We start from the raw sequence: 16,492 nt of genomic DNA on the forward strand, positions 1-16,492 counted from the left end.
CTTGGCATGGCAATGAAACCAAACTTTGAGTAGGTTTGAATATGTTTTGACTTGCTTGACTTGCTTTGTCAAATGTTAAGAGATAAATGTTTGGTTACTTGGGCCTGTGGTTACTGTTTAGGCATGTTATCAATATCAACCCACTCTTTGAAAAAACACACCTGCTAAAGTCAGCTGCACATAGAAATCTTACCCATCCATTCCCATTTGTGTATGCTATTTTACTCAGACATCATGCTAAGACTGAACCATCACTGACTGCATGGTTGATTAACTCAGAGACAAGAAGTCTGTGAAATTCCTGTCTGTCCAGATGGATCACTATTGTTGAATGGTGTAAGAAACTTGAAAAGGGAGACTGTATCTTGGGAGTTGGCAAACACACATATGGTCAAAGTTAATATATAAATTATGCATCCTTTGATTATAAAGAACAACAATATATGATGAGTTCCTCTTGTATACTTAACAGGTCTATTAGTTAATTGAGAGCACCTGTATGAATGCTATTTGATGAGGTGGAATAGGTAGTTGAGAAGGCCTGGTTTATGTAATGTCAAACATCTTATCTGTTTGGTGTTCAACTATAATGGATGGGCTTTGTTGTCATACTAAACACATTTTCTCAGACTCCACTTTGTGTAAACACACAGTAGGTAAGGGGCAACCTGATAGTGGATTTGCTTTGTTGACTCCCATCTCCATTTGACAGAAGAACATGAGCCGTACAGAGCTTAAACCGCAACCCAAGGAAGAAGCCTCATTGTAAATCATCTTCCTCCTCCTTGTCAAGTAGGCTAACATAATTCAGAGTTATGGCTAGTGGAAACATCTTGTTTGTTTGTTATGATGCCTTGCTCAGACAAACAAATGTCATGGCTATATACAAAAATGGGGATATAGCTGTATTCTTACTCCAGTCTCTTTCTTTTGCTCTGTCTGGGTTGAAACATGACACCAGAGAGGGCAAACAAGGGAGGATCCTGTGTTACATGGATTGCAACAAGTGCAATCTGCAGTGCATTGGGCTGTATTGTGTTATCTGTCTTCTATTCATTGCTGTGTATGTCAGTGAATGTAAAACTCCCCACCGTGCTGTCGGAAAACGGTTGTGTGACAATAAAAGGAACTTTTGTGTCTTCACATGCAAAATATAAATCACTATCTTGTGAGAAAACACACTCTGAGAGTAGGAATTAGGCTGTTTGAGAGAAGCTTTGAATCCTAAGCAACCTGCCTTGTGGTAAGAACATGTTCTTTGAATTACAGTCAACGTACAATATACAGCACTATAGCAGGTATCAAAGCTGTGTGCTAGAAGACCTTGTTAATGCATTGGTGAAGTTATCAGTGGTGAATTTCCAGTCTTTTGACAAGCCTCTCACTTAAAATGTAGCTTTCGGTCATTAATAAAGAATTGTTCCAAAGGTGTCAGAGAGCCTTGTCATGAAACTAATATTTTGCTTGCAGCAGGAAATCTTCATTGAATATGCAAGTTGTTGGAAACTGCAAATGTGTGCTGTAGGAGACAAAAAAAAGATATGCCTCGAGTACACTTATCTACGCATGTGTACATGATATACAGTCACATGACATTCATGTGTGTACATGATATACAGTCACATGACATTCACATTGTCTAAATAGTGATTAGATTAGATTACATTCATTAATAACACATTTTGAAAAAATAAGGTATGATAACATGCACATCATCAATGGCAGACTGTAGTTTGTCAACTGTCAACCAAAGTGACCAGATTCTTGCATCAGTGTCAACACTCACCACCCAAATTGTTCACAGTAACTCCATTGTGTTGAGTGAGTAAGACCTTTAAGGGTGGCAAATGAATGCTGACTTCAACAATAGAGAGGATTGTGCAAACACGTGCACCCACTAATCTGTCTGACAGTTCTTCATAAAAGCCAGCAAGTAATAAACCCACAGGCAATGCAGTCACTGCTGCGTACTGTAGGAAGGACAAACGGTTGCTTCAACCTTTTTTTCCCTTTTTAATAAAATGTTTTTCCCACCAATAGTAAACTTCCTTCATTTCAAGAGAGACATCTGTTGAAGACATTGTTGTAGGAATTCTCAACTACCTCCTTGGAGGAAATTAAATAATGTTCGCTAATTTATGTGTGCATATATTCGAATGAACCATAGCTTAGTATAATGACCTTTGACCCTTTGCTCTCTAAACCAGGAAGGGGAAACCCGATCAACCAGTTGGAAGACAGTCTCCCTCAGTGTACATAGTAAGGCCTTTCATGTAAAGTAGAAGTCTGATCTATGCAAAAGATAGCAGCCTCCTTTTGCATGAGTGCATCCATTTTGAAATTCCACAAGGGGATTGTATACTTCCTAGACATGATGTTGAGGCATTTGTTCAATCATCCATGCCCACTGTTAGCCCCTGTGTGCAAACATGCACACGTTCCATTTGACAGTCTTGACAAGTTAGGGCAAGTTTGAGATCGAGCATACTGAAATTAGCCACCATAGGCATGGAAATCAATAGAATAGGGAATGATTGTTGGGTCCCACTTTAATCAAATTATTACTTTAAATGCTAAAGGTGATAGGAAAGGGTTTGCGTTTTCCAAGTTTCTTTACGCCTTAGAGACTTTTAAAGGCTTCATACAGTACATAAATGCTTCACAAATAATTTACAAGCAAATGTCTTTCTAATGGGTGACAAAAGGATTATGCCACATTTGACAAAGCACCACGTGTACAGACCTGTTCTAACAATAATAAGTGGCTTATAAAGGCTTCTTTAAGCATTTATGAGTTGTATTTGGTTTAGAGGGATTGATCATTGCAACAAAATAGACAACATAAACTAGCCTACAAGTGAGGAATGCTCACAAAGGGCCAAAGGCATGTCAGAAATAATTATGTTTTATTGTGTTGTTATAGAGCGAAATCTAATTGCAGTTTTGAATCGTTGTGGCAGAACTGGCTTCTTCACTAACTACAGTAGATACTATCAATTAAAACATTGGCTACATCTCAGCAAAGACTGTGCTGAAAGTTGATGTTTGCCTGTGCCTGTTCCAATTCTGCTTGGTTAACCAGACCAAATGTTATGCTGTTATATTGCAGAATGATACATTTTGTACTCAAACCGAGCAAAACAAACATAAATCCTACAGGGAGTTTTGTTGACATTCTACTGATCATGAATGAATATAGTCTCAGCTCACAGCTTGTTTAGTCTCACTAATTCAGAAGACTGTATTGAGACTTGGTAAAGTTTGTCATAACAAATGTAAAAAATGAAAAGTATGATTGAACAATTGTGTTGTGTTATACACCTTCAATATGTGCCGAGCCCCTATATTATAAGACACCAGACAGTATGAAGTCGATGCTCATCATTAGGATGCAGTTACAACTCATGGACAAATTATGGCACACATGACTCAAAGACTTGACTCCCATCCCATCCCATATGGACGGTTATAACAAGGGAAGAGCCTGTTTTCTGTGCTCTGTATTCAAATCCCTCCTTTTGTATGCCTCGCTATTTGCACACTGGTATTTCAGCTATGCAACAAAATAGTCATTAAGAGTATGACAATGGGTATGTCAATGGGCTCAAGTGTCATACCAAGGTGCTGTGACATATCCCATCAGGCATGTAGCTGAGTCATCATGGCCAACTCATTGACTGCGGGTTTCTGTTTGCTTAACCTTCTAATGGCCAACGCTCAGCCACACCATATCGTGATCATGGGATGTTTGAACAACTGTATATAACTTGCTTCAGAGCCAAACATATAAGCCAGGGGTTGAAACATTTGTCATGGAGGCACAATTGTAAGCAGGGAGAGAGAAGTGTATAATAATTAGGGCCAGGAGTTTTTCCCAGTTCATGCCACATGATCAAGAAAAACTCCTGGCCCAAGTCATATCTGGACAACATATCTCTCCAAGTAGTAAGGTCAAAACTAAATCCAATTGCCCTCTCCATTGTAACTGAAATTATATCCTTCTAAGCATGGCCCGGCTGCCACATCCGATCTCACATCTAAAGAACTAGCCCAGACCAGCCTTCTGTAGTCTGTCAGTTGGTGTCTCCGGAGCCTGGAGAGCAGTTAGATAACCCACAACCCCACAGGGCAATTAAAGCAACAGGTGCTTGGGATAGCTTAGCTGTCTCGCATGTGTTGGGTTCCTAGCATGTGGCGCTGGGTTAGCAGCTGTCTGCTAACAAGGCTAGCTCCAAACCACAGTAACGCAGCAAAGAGAGGTTATAATCATGTAGCACTCCCATGTTGTAAATTCACACATTGGCACTGTTGTGTCCGTTGTAAATGCAGTGTTATTCGCACCTTGTATGGTGATGAGAGGTTGTGTGGCCTATTGTTTTTCTGTGGTATCAGCTTTTTTTTTTATGATTCTAAGAAGTAAATGTCAGCAACACATTGAGCAACACGTTAAGTTGAAGAGAGAATAGTCTTATTTGTCTGCACATACACATATACCCTACATCTAACGACTGTTTGAAATATTATTGCTATTTTCAAGGCCAGAATTTTTCCGTGCAATTGATTGCACTTCGCCTGCTTATTGTCATGAATAGACCTCTATTACCACGATTTCACCCACCTAATTCCACCTGTTACCTCCAACACAAATTGCCAATACGCCTGCGTATGGACCTGTGTTAGTTTTGCACTGGCTGAAAATAGAGCCCCAAATGTGTGGTTTGGACCCACTGCCTTTCATCTAAATGTGCCCCCCAGCTCCAGTATATCAGGTGCATAAGCCACAGTCATTCCTCATTTGCTCATAAATTATGCATCCAGATAATGTATGTCACAGATTTGAGGCACTTGTACTGTATGATGCCCCAGGTATCCTTTAACCAGCCCTTTGCTGGTGAGCAGAGGGGAGGATCTCTCCATAGAAATAGAATAAATAGAATAGCCATAACCTTTGAATTTGTGATAGATGTGTAAACTAACTGATGGATTGTGAGGAGTAGGTCATCATAAAGATGTGAAACTTTGTTTAATGATTAATGTTGGTCATTCATGTATGCAGTAGGCTCGTGGATGAGTCAGGGATGCAATTTGTGTGATTCCTTTTGTTCATTTTATCTGTTTTTATGTATATAATGCATGATAGAATACAATCTGAATACATACCCTGCCAAAACATGTCAACATTTTGTTGCAGAGAAAAATTTACAGTAATCATCAAAAAGAATAGAAAGACATTGGTTTCCTAAAAGCTTCCTCAGCAGTTTTAAGATAATATGCGTAGGTGTCTGTGTGGGTCAGTTTTAGGGTTAAGAACACAGAGAGCCCCTATTGCAAGGGACACTAGAATTAGCATAACGCCTCTAGCATTACCATCTATGTACTGTATGTTTGCAGTGAAAGGGAACATGGACACAACATAACAGAACACATGAACCAAATCAATAGCTGGAGTTTGAAGGTCACTTTTATTAATTCAGCTGCTGAACAGCTCTACTGTGTTGAATGGACTAAGAACAAAAATGGATGAAGCCTTATTGAACTAGAACACACAGTAGTGTATCTTTGTGTCTATCCAGGCTTTTCCTTGACCACTTGACCAGGCCAGGAAAAACTGGGACCTTATTATAGGCTCTGGATCAGGTGGTCAGGAAAACCCCCTGAACCAAACCATGAAAGATGACAGGATAAAAGTTAATACTTCAGAATCAAAATACTGTGATAATAACACCTCACATCATCTGCAATAGCAGCACTATATTTCGGTAAGCATCTCATTCACACACTCTCTCCCCCTCTATCCCTGAGTGTGTGCGCGCACACACACACACACGTCTTGGTCTATATCACTTCTGACCAAAAAAACAAATGTTTTAGACAAAACATTTCTTCATAAAACGTGTTCATGGAATAATATTTAAACATTATCTAGACTTACATTATCCGTTGTCTCATGGCTACATCAGCTAGCACAACAGTGACTTCACTATCACAGTTGATCAACAGAAGTAACAGTAGCATTGGCCATAAAGAATGGCCTTTCCTCTATAGAAATAGTCTCTGATGCCTAAGAGTGCTCTTGACGCTAAATCTTCATGGTAATCATAATACAGCCCATACATCTAAGCATCTACAGTATAAAAGGTCTGAGCCACAGTGTCCAGTGAATACTTCAGTCTACCTGTAGTAGGTTAATGTGGATTATACAAATATGGATCACAGTGTTCACTTTATTGCTAAAACGAATAAAAGCTTATAGATGTGTCAGTGTGTGTTATGTTCACATTTCAGTGTGCATACAGGCTTATTAGGAGAAATCAGATATCTCTGAGAAATGTAAGATATTAAAGTGTGGCTTTAATAGCCCGCCTCTGTGTGTGACTACGGAAGTTCAGTGTGTGTGTGTGTGTGTGTGTGTGTGTGTGTGTGTGTGTGTGTGTGTGTGTGTGTGTGTGTGTGTTATGAGAGCACAGTGAGGGTGACTGTTCCTTTGGTCCTCTTCAGAATGCCCACAGCCTCCTCATGGGTGACCCCCTCCAGAGTTTGCCCGTTGACAGCCATGATCTGATCCCCACGCTTCAGACGCCCATCCTCTGATGCTGCCCCCTAGAGAGAGCAGGCACACACACTTTCTCAGTCGGCTAGAAAACTTCCAAAGGAATCCAACTTTCAGAGAACAATCTATTCATCATAAAGAATAGCATGTCATAAAAACTGAAAACGAGTTAGGTGTTATCCATTTATCCAAAAGCCATTGATTTTCCTTACCTTTCCGAAGACAGTTTTCACATATATTGGCAGGTCTCCGTGTGGGCTCCCAAACCCCCCAACAATGCTGAATCCCAGGCCATCTGGGCCTCTGTCCAGGATGATGGTCTTATACTGAGGAGGACTGTAAAACAGGGGGAAAGACTACCATCAGCTATGTAACATACAGTATACAATAATCTAACAGGCAGGACAGGTGTGTGTGTGTGCACGCGCGTTCTTGCATACTGTTTGTGTCTGTACATGTGTGTACACACCCTAGGTCGTCGTGGAATATGCTACTGGCAGTCAGGCCTGAGACGGAGAGTCCAGCAGCTGCCTGCTCCTGAGATGGGCCTGTCACAGTGGCATCCCCCCCCGCTACCACCTGCACAAACATCAGACACAGATAAAAGACACAGAGTGACAGCTGAGCTGTGCTATGCTCTTGTTTAAAACATTTTCTGCCAGGCGCAAGCTTAGTAGCATGACAATAAATAGTTAAATATTGTACATACTCCTTATCTAAAGAGACAGAAGGTGCAATATTACTGTGTGTGTGTGTGTGTGTGTGTGTGCGCACGCACGCAACTGACCTGCAGCTCGATGGTGCCAGTGGCGTTCTTTAGCAGGGTCACAGCCTGTGTGTGGCTCATGCCCTCAGCAGGTGTACCGCAGATACTCACAATCCTGTCACCAATCTGGAGGGGTCAAAGGTCGAAAGGTCAGAGATTACACATGTTTATTACACCTTTTTCAAAATGTTAGTACGACTGAATGTATACTTGAGAGCCGTGTGCAAAACCCCTCTTTGTGATATCTATTCATAGGACCTATATTCAATGCATGAGAACCATTGAGCAAATACCTTAAAAGCAAAAGCCATTCCCTCTTTTAAGAGTTACCAACATAATGATACTATTCAAGGCATCCAAACAGACCCTCTATTCTGTTGGTTTTATGTGCTCTGTGCAATAGAGTGAGATTTATTGTCACAGATGGCTACTACAGCTATTGTCTCCTGCCAGTCTGTCTCCCAGACCGACAATGGTTGGCCTGTCAGTCCTTATACAGAGGGCCATAGGCCATCGCTTCCATCTTTAAGACTCGTGACCCTTACCCTACGTTAGGACTTGAAACCAAATTAAAGCCACAATCTCACTTTCATATCCAGTCAAGAGTGCTGCCCCTTCACGTCAACAGTTTGACTTGACCTGAGTATCTTTAAACCATAACACATTCACGAAAACCTTCCATGTCCTCTTGAACAAGAATCTGTAACTGTTGCCATAAAAACCTACCTTTAGTTTCTGTGTCTGGGCAGCCAGGCCGGTGGGGTTCATCATAGCGATAAAAATGGGCACATCTCCCAGGGGGCTGCCCACTCCGCCCGCTATACTAATACCCAATGAGTCATTGGCACCCTGAAAAGGAAAACACCCAAAGACACCAATCACACAATGTAGTAATTACAGGTAACACCAACAACAATATAAGATACACAATATAATATTGAGATATAAATCTTACATAATAAGAGGTCGAACAGATTCTATATTTCAGAATTTTCGGCTTGTACATTATATACAACTGACCTTTGTAAATTCAACAGTTCTGATCTCCTGACGGTCCAGCGCTATGGAAAAATGGTAAACAACAATTGTCACCCAAATGTCTTGATGACAAACAAAATCACATGATTGGTATCTTTTGGTTTTCAAAATCACCACATTCACAGTGAGACTTACACTCCTGACTTCTGTGTGTGTTGTCTATGTCACCTTGGAGGCTTCCAGATCCTGACAGAGAGTGAGGGGTCACCTTGTAGCTGCCTGTTTCACTCATCTGCCCAAAAAACAACAAACATACCAAGTCATTCAGATCCATTATTTACCCTCTCGTTCACTGGATCTTGAGTATAAATACTAAACATAAACCATAGATAGAGGAAAAACAACTCGGCTGCCCACCTGACTACTTTGAGAGAACCTTCTCTCAGAATGGAACGGCCCAGCTTTAAACCTGCCAACCTCCATATGTATAGGGCCCACACAGCACTAAAACAGAAACATGGAAAGCGTTACCATCCCAAAACATGAAGCTAAACAAATCACTACCTATCACCAACACAGATGCTGGTCATGCTGTTGACACTATTATGTTTGAAAGTATCTAAACAGATCGGTCTGCATACACACCATTTATAATAAATTCCCCATTGGACATTAATAAAGTATCTATCCATTGTTCTGCATCAACAATTGCAGCTTTATTTGAGACATTCAAAACCAACACTGTTATCCCTAAGCAACCTCCCGTGATTCCTCAGAAGATTCACCTTCAGCAGAGCGGCCACAGACTCCTGGGTTGCAGATCTCACATCTTCTCCATTCACAGACAGGATCTGGTCCCCCTGCATCAGCGTCCCATCAGCCTCCACCACACCCCCCTTCACGATGTCTGAGACGAACACCCCTGTGTCATTTCTGTTAAGGATATGAGATCAAATCAAAGAGCGATGCAGCAAGTTGTGCCACAATCAGGAGCATTACACAGTGTGGATGTCACCTTTGCCCCTTCATTTTTGCATTTATAACATAATGGGACCATTGTTTAAAGTGTCTGCACAACTGAAGTGTCAGTCTCCCCTTTAGGTAACTCTAAAATGTGTGTGATTAAGCTTGCTTCCATGTGCCAAAGACACTTGGCTGTTATAACTGTTTACCACTAACTGCTAACCTCCACAAGTGTTTTTATGATATTTTTTTTCTGCTAGATACTATTTTCCCAATCAGTATAGCAAATCAATATGCTGACCGATGTGAGTCACAGAGAAAAAAAAAGGTCAAATGCCTCAACAACCTGAGCCCTAAATCTCACCTCAGAGAGAGAGAGAGAGAGAGAGATGGAGATGGATAGAGAGAAAAGATGGAAAGATGCCACTGTTAGCTGCCAGAGGCTTTGTAGCTAAACCCATTCCTGAGCTGTCTCCACTGTGAGTTGGCCAGAGGTCAGGTCACACACCTCTCTGACACTGGCGGTGAAAAGGCCTGAGGAGCAACAGGACAAACAGTGCCATATCCAGTGGGACAAGATTGGAGGACTGTAGGACAAGATAAGGCTACCTATGGCTGAGCATGGGTGTGTATGTCATGAGTAGGTGTTCGTCTGAGTGCATTTTGTACCAGTTTACCACAATAACTGGACCCTTAAGCACTCCTACATCTCTCCTTTCCTCTAATATAACAATGCCTGCACCTCTTCTGTTTTCCCCCTTCGGCCAAATGACTATCAAACCCTGCCTCCACCAGGCAATGCTGCTAATTCTAATCGTCAGCATCTTGATACTGTAGGATGTAGTACCTTCTCCCTACGATGCTGAGGCCCAGGCCTTGGCCGGGCTTCTTGTTCAGCTCTACAGTGAAGGCGTCCCACAGATCCTCTTCCTTATACTGAGCCTCGTCCCTGTACACGGTCAGACGTACACGTTGAGGGGTCTGACGCAGCACGTTTATGGCCTCGTCGTGAGTGGCCACGCGCAGGTCAATACCATTCACCTGAGGACAGGAGGGAGAGAGGGAGACAGAGAAGAGTCATAAAGGGAGGGATTGCATATTCTAATCCTGACAACTAGTAAACCAAAATGTACTTGACAATGGCTGCTGAAACTGGCTCCTTGCTTTAAACTGTGGTCCGTATCAAAGGGAAATACCCCATTAGTGCTAGCATAGCCATGCATGGCCTTTCCCATAGTGGAGTGAATTGCCTGCTAATGGTATTGGTTCTGCTTGGGTTGCAGAATGGGTGGCAGCTCTCGAACTTCTCTCCTGACCCTTTCCTTGAACACTCTGGCTTGGATAGGGACCAAAAGTGAATTGCAGGGGGCAATTAAGTCATAAGGGTGTGTGTGTGTGTGTGTGTGTGTGTGTGTGTGTGTGCGCGTAGTTAGTGAGGCATTACCAGGCCCATTGAACATGCTACCATGACTAACTGCCCCAGTCCCACCCCTACCCTGCCTCCATAAAAAGCATGGGTTCAAAGAGAGAGTTTAGCCAACGACTTGAGATGTCATTCTATACATCATATGAGATTACCTGCAATGAAGGTGTATACGTGGCCTTGACTATGTTAGAAGCTCTCCCATTTAACATGAATTCATGGTTCACATGAAATCCAAGATCGCAAGTTATGATTCTGATATTAGATATTGTTTATGTATCTTATGAGGATAGCATGCAGTAAGGTTTATGAGTCCTGTTGTAATATCACAATACCTCTAGGACCTGGTCTCCAGCCCAGAGCCTCCCATCCTTGGAGGCAGCTCCCTCCTCATAGACCTCATGGATAATAATGGCCCCCTTGAAAAAGAAAGACCAAATGAAAGATTTAGGAGAGAGAGGGAGGGCAGGGGATGACACGTGGTGAAAGAGGGAGAGGTGTGTGACAACCAGTAGAGAAGGAGCAAAAGAGAGACAGCTGAAAATGGATGATAGGAGATCACTATGAAGAGTAAAGTAGTCACAAGGGAGAGAAAATGACACAAGGTGAAGGAGAGGGAGAGATAAAGACAGAGTTGAACAGGTTGACAAGCTGTGTGGGTGTGCGTGGGTGTGGGTGTGTTTAATTCTAAGGTCAAGGGTCACATTCCAGGCCTGGATATTGTCTCGTGTGGCTGGGCCAGACAAAGAGCTATTCCTTAGGCCCGAGTGAGCAGACAGAATGGAGGGGTGAGGAGGGGAAGGGGGGCTGACAACATCATTTCCTACATGCCATTGCCTTCACAACTATTTCAGAACTGGGATAGTACTGTCACACACATACTGCCGTCACACACCTGTAGTATGTAAACAATGTCAATTGGTCTACACGTCAGTGGTGTTTTCTTATGCAGTATTAAAAAGAATATGACTGAATACAACTAGGCTATGGCATTTAAACAATTATACAAAAGTATAGATTCTAAGAAGATATTGGTTTGCCATACTGTGTGCTATCCTTTAGCAACCCTCAGAGAAAACGTATTTGATAATTGAAGATGAGACAAGGACGCTTGCTATATTTGAATGGCATAAACAATTTCTTTTCAATACGCCTGCGCTTGGACTTGCGTCCGTTTTGCGCTGGCTGAAAATAGAGCCCTAAGTTCAAAGTACCAGTGTTTCTTTGATGTAGCGAAATGACAAAAGGAGTAGTTTTGTCCCTACCAGTAGAGTATCACAGCCCCCCACGATGCTGAGGCCCAGGCCTGTACGGCCCTTGGAGATGTCTATGGTGGTCTCACAGCCGGGGATGATGGGACAGGTCACTGGGTCGGAGGCCAGGGTAGCAGGGGTGGATGGGCGACTTGAGCCTATGAGATCATGAGTTGTGATGAAAGGATCAAAGTAGGCAGAACCCCTTCACACGAGAATCTACAAGGACACTGTGGAAGCCACCAAGCTTCAGATATCTGATTCACTTTTCTCATGTGAATGAATAGCTACTTTAAAGTCTATGGTCAAAGACGAATTACTGTAACAAAGCTGGGTAAAACTCTAACCATATAATTCTGATCAAACACATGCTGAAACTCTTGTCTGGCTAGATCAAAGAGATGACGCAGGCTGCCAACTTACCCTTGATTGGCTCTGACTCTGACTGGCCCAGGGTGGCCGTGGATATGCTAGAGATGCTTGGTAGGCTGGTGACGGTTCCGTCCGTAACTGATTCATCTGTACAGATGGTCAGCTTCACCGAGCCTTTAGCCCGCCTCAGTAGAGAGTGGACCTGAGATGTACCGAATATTATTCATTTAATTTGTTCATATTCAATTAGGCAAGTCCATTAAAATCCATTTAGAAAGGGAGACTTGGCTCAGAGGTAGCATTACAAATGTTTGCTTGATTACCTTACAAGTCAGGATCATGCTTTTAACATTAGACAATAACATTACATACCATAGACTTTACATTTAAGGTACACGTTTCTTCCTCTTACAGAGTGGTAGAAAATGCTCTGGTGTTACATGAGAGTGCAACCCCATGAGTAATACAGTAAGAAGGCGGTCTTCAGAGACAGATGGTACCTTCTCTACAGGGTATCCCACCACTGGCTCATCGTCCACTGCCAGGAGTTTGTCCCCAGCCTTTATGCAGCCATCCTGCATTATAATGCAGAGCTGCTGTTAGAAAATGTTCACTGTCACCATGCAATCAACACTGAATATCATATCCAGTATCATTTACAGAAGTGTTACTGGGTACATACTTTTCCTGCTGGCCCTTGTTCAGTTATTCTCTCAATCACAACTCCATTCTTGGTGTCCTCACTGAAGGTGATGCCTAATCCACCATCCTCCTGATGGCAGAAATGAATACATTCATTCCAAGCCTTCCCCATCAACCACAATTGAACAGTAGTGTGTTGCAAAAAGCATGGGAAACTTTAGTTTGACTTGTCATAGTTCAGGAATGCGCTCATTTGAAAACCACAAATTGAATCTTTGTTGACGTTTTGAAGCAAGGACCAAGAATGCCTTTGTCAGCTAGTATCACATTTACTCAGCAAACTCTACCCAGCATTTTGTTCCAGTGAGAGGAAGTTACAGACAGACATGTCTCTGGATCCACAGCCCCACCAGATGTTGCCTTCATACCCTCAACATCTATTACATAATAAAACATGTGGATAGACAGAGGCTGGCACTCCCATCCAGGTGTTTTACCTTCTCAGCACTCCATTAAACGTGTTCCTGTCCCCCCCCCCCCATCTCTCTATCACCCCCCATCTATCGTTCTCTCTCTTTCAAACTATGCTCCTCTCATCCCTCTCCCATTCTCTCTCCCTATCTCCTTTGCCTTTATTGTGTGATCTCATCAATAACAGACCCTCAGCCTTTGCTAGAGTGTGCTGCAGTTATGTAACTCATAGCTCAGCGGGGCAGTGGAGTGTCTTGTGTCTCACCTTCAGCAGTATGACGTGCTGCACATATTTGAACATGTCGACATCAATCGCCGAGGGTGGAATGGAAGCACATGTTTCCAGCTGTGAAAGAATCAATTATACAACAGTGCAATGACAGTAGAAAATGAGAGCACATTCAGTCATTGTATAGCTACAAACTAGAAACATTTTCAATAAGAGACGGTGTTTATGCACACAAAGGATAAACAGAGACAATAAATAGACAGCAGAGACAATAAATAGACAATAAATAGGCAGCTACAGTATCAATCCCTCACTACAACATGAGGACTTCAAAAACAATTGACCAGCTGTGTCTGTGTGTGTGTGTGTGTCTGTCTGTGTGTTTACCTCTGTCTGGGGCTCCAGTGTGTCTCCATGCTCCCATACTGGTCCCACAGCCATCTGGTTGAGAGCGTCTGTGTTCCTGTCCAACAGTCATAACTCAAGTAAATCACTACTCACTGCTTCATGACACCCTGGTCTCTGTCTGAAAACCATAACTCATATGAATCATATGTCTGTGAACTATAGTCTAATTCAGGGTGTCAGTAGAGTGTTCCTGTTCAGGGTCACGACTCAGATGAATAGCTGAGGGCATTGTGTCTGTCTTTGAATCATCAAGACAATATAGTTGAAGGAATCAGTGGGAATGTTAGTGAATTTGTCTTCAGATGTGTTTCTAGAGACTGTGCTGTCTGAGGGGCTCAGTGAATATCAATGTGACTAAATGCATGAATGTGATTTTGTGGGCCTGATTATATGTGCTTCAGCCAGATGATACTATTGGTGCATCTCAATAGTCTAATGTGTCTCCTCTCCTCATCTCCCTTTGCTCTGTAAACACAGGACCAGTGTTTTGGGAATTTACTTTCAATCACATTGGCTTAGATATAGTAAATGAGACAAAGGGAGGAAGCCACTTTGGACCGATGTTCCCTGAGTCTTAACGTGTGTCAGTTTGGATATAATGATGGTCTTTGGAAACTGAACAGCTCCCTCTACTGGGCTTTTAATAGCAATGCATCAGGTTGAAATATTCGAGATATATGGCTCTCTAGAGGGGGGACGGGCAGTACTGGTATAGAGGGAGAATCTCTATTTTTTTTACCATGTACCTGATAAAGATGATCTTGACCTTCGATGGGACACTTTTGATGATGGAGGAGGCATTTTGGTGACTCCGGCCATAAAGAATCTGCCCATTGATCTAATGGAGAACAGAAAATCATCTTAACATTATGTTCACATGATATTTCATTCAACCCAACCCCAGATAACATTGGTGATTTAAAACACACAACATAAAGCTCAATATCAAATCAGAGAGGAAAAACAAATCAAGTTATGTTTCTCTGATCAGCAAAGTGAAATGAAACAGGTATCAACTCCTCAGTGTTGATCACCCAAATCACCTCACCTCGAGCAGTTCATCCCCAACCACAATGCGACCGTCCTTGCCAGCAGCCCCACTGGGGTCGATCCCGACCACAAACACACTCATACGGGAGCGGTCACGGTTGCCTGCCAGACTGAGACCTAGGCCAGTCTTGCCCTTCTCCAACTCAATCATGTGTAGAACCCCCGGGAGGCTACCATAGCGCTGGATGATTTTCTCTGGAGACAACAAAGTCATTATAATAGAGTGAGAATAGATGCTAGACAATAGAGTTAGAATAGAGTTAGAATAGATACCAGTCATATCTACAGTATGAATGTACAAATCAGGCCACTCAAAACTGCAATGTGGAGGCCCTCTATTGGCAGCTAGGTGGTAGGTACAACATAGTAGAAGGCAAGCCAAGAGGAAGTACTGTTACTCATTGTGACCTGAGAAGACAGACAGAAAAATGATCTGATCTAAGGCCAGTTCTTCTTATTTTCCCCCAAATCATTAGTGTGAGAATTGGGGGTGGGTAAGCTGATCATAGATCTGTGCTCATAGAGGTAAAGGGTTGGACTCACTCCAGCTGTAACCGAACTCATCCTCCTCTTCCATCTCAGCTGGTCTGTCTGGAATCTCTGTCAGGGTATCCGTGTCCGTTTCCCCCACATGGGGCACCATAGGGAGGGAGAGGACAAGGGTGGTGGGGGAAACCTTTCCTGCCTCCTTTTTAGGTGGCTGTCCCACATCATTGGCATCCAGAAAATAGGTGATGTGGTGTCAAACAAAGGCATATAGCCTATTAGGTTTTGAATAGGGGTTTAAGTTAAACCTGAGCTGTTATGTTGCATGGCACAATACTTTAGAAGTTTACTCTCTTCTCTTGATGCTGTATGAGCAATGTTTACTTTTATCAAAGCATTTTAATGCATGTCATGAGTTCCGAGAGCAGTCATTGACACAATTACTTTAAGTTTCACTGAAGTCAAATGATCCAACAGTCCATCTGATAACATTCAAATGGACACTTACCTTTAGAACCAAGTGCAACAGCATCAATCGAAAGCATGCTTTTGATTATCTTATTAATAATAACAATAATCATAATAATCGTAATAATAACTATAAAACAGAAATCTCCAGATTCAATTGCATAGATTTTTCTTTCTTTTTAAAGCCAAGAATCAAAAATGTGACATTTTCATGAGGAATTAAAATGGGTAATTTTCATATTTTGCGAAGCAATTAGCAAAATTCCAACTTTGGTGTTGATGATGCTACCAGTAAGCAAGGATAAGCAGAAAGGATTCAGAGAAGTACAGCGGGAAAGGTGTTAGGAAAGGTATTAGGAAAGGTGTTAGGAAAGCATGTATGCATGTATGGCATATACAAAACACAGTATATGGAAGACATGGAGTACATGTG

General features: G+C 42.3%; 1 protein-coding gene across 1 annotated transcript in view; it reads right to left on the reverse strand.

Moving 5' to 3' along the window:
* Positions 1–5,443: 5,443 nt before the first annotated feature.
* The window catches only part of mpdz (multiple PDZ domain crumbs cell polarity complex component), a gene marked incomplete at its 5' end in the record, with an annotated part of 37,023 nt that continues 25,974 nt past the window's right edge, over positions 5,444–16,492 (reverse strand). Inside the window, 20 exons of the mRNA XM_083680325.1 lie at positions 5,444–6,600; positions 6,763–6,886; positions 7,020–7,129; positions 7,338–7,442; positions 8,043–8,165; positions 8,337–8,377; positions 8,490–8,586; positions 8,712–8,798; positions 9,080–9,227; positions 10,105–10,298; positions 11,016–11,099; positions 11,946–12,091; positions 12,357–12,507; positions 12,806–12,880; positions 12,988–13,077; positions 13,684–13,764; positions 14,035–14,110; positions 14,802–14,893; positions 15,104–15,300; positions 15,649–15,805. Coding sequence (XP_083536451.1) covers positions 6,454–6,600; positions 6,763–6,886; positions 7,020–7,129; positions 7,338–7,442; positions 8,043–8,165; positions 8,337–8,377; positions 8,490–8,586; positions 8,712–8,798; positions 9,080–9,227; positions 10,105–10,298; positions 11,016–11,099; positions 11,946–12,091; positions 12,357–12,507; positions 12,806–12,880; positions 12,988–13,077; positions 13,684–13,764; positions 14,035–14,110; positions 14,802–14,893; positions 15,104–15,300; positions 15,649–15,805 — 2,325 coding nt within the window. The 3' untranslated portion in view covers positions 5,444–6,453. The remainder of the gene's footprint in view (positions 6,601–6,762; positions 6,887–7,019; positions 7,130–7,337; positions 7,443–8,042; positions 8,166–8,336; positions 8,378–8,489; positions 8,587–8,711; positions 8,799–9,079; positions 9,228–10,104; positions 10,299–11,015; positions 11,100–11,945; positions 12,092–12,356; positions 12,508–12,805; positions 12,881–12,987; positions 13,078–13,683; positions 13,765–14,034; positions 14,111–14,801; positions 14,894–15,103; positions 15,301–15,648; positions 15,806–16,492) is intronic.

Source organism: Argentina silus (assembly GCF_951799395.1).
Source record: "Argentina silus genome assembly, chromosome: 1".
NCBI classification, from domain to species: Eukaryota; Metazoa; Chordata; class Actinopteri; order Argentiniformes; family Argentinidae; genus Argentina; species Argentina silus.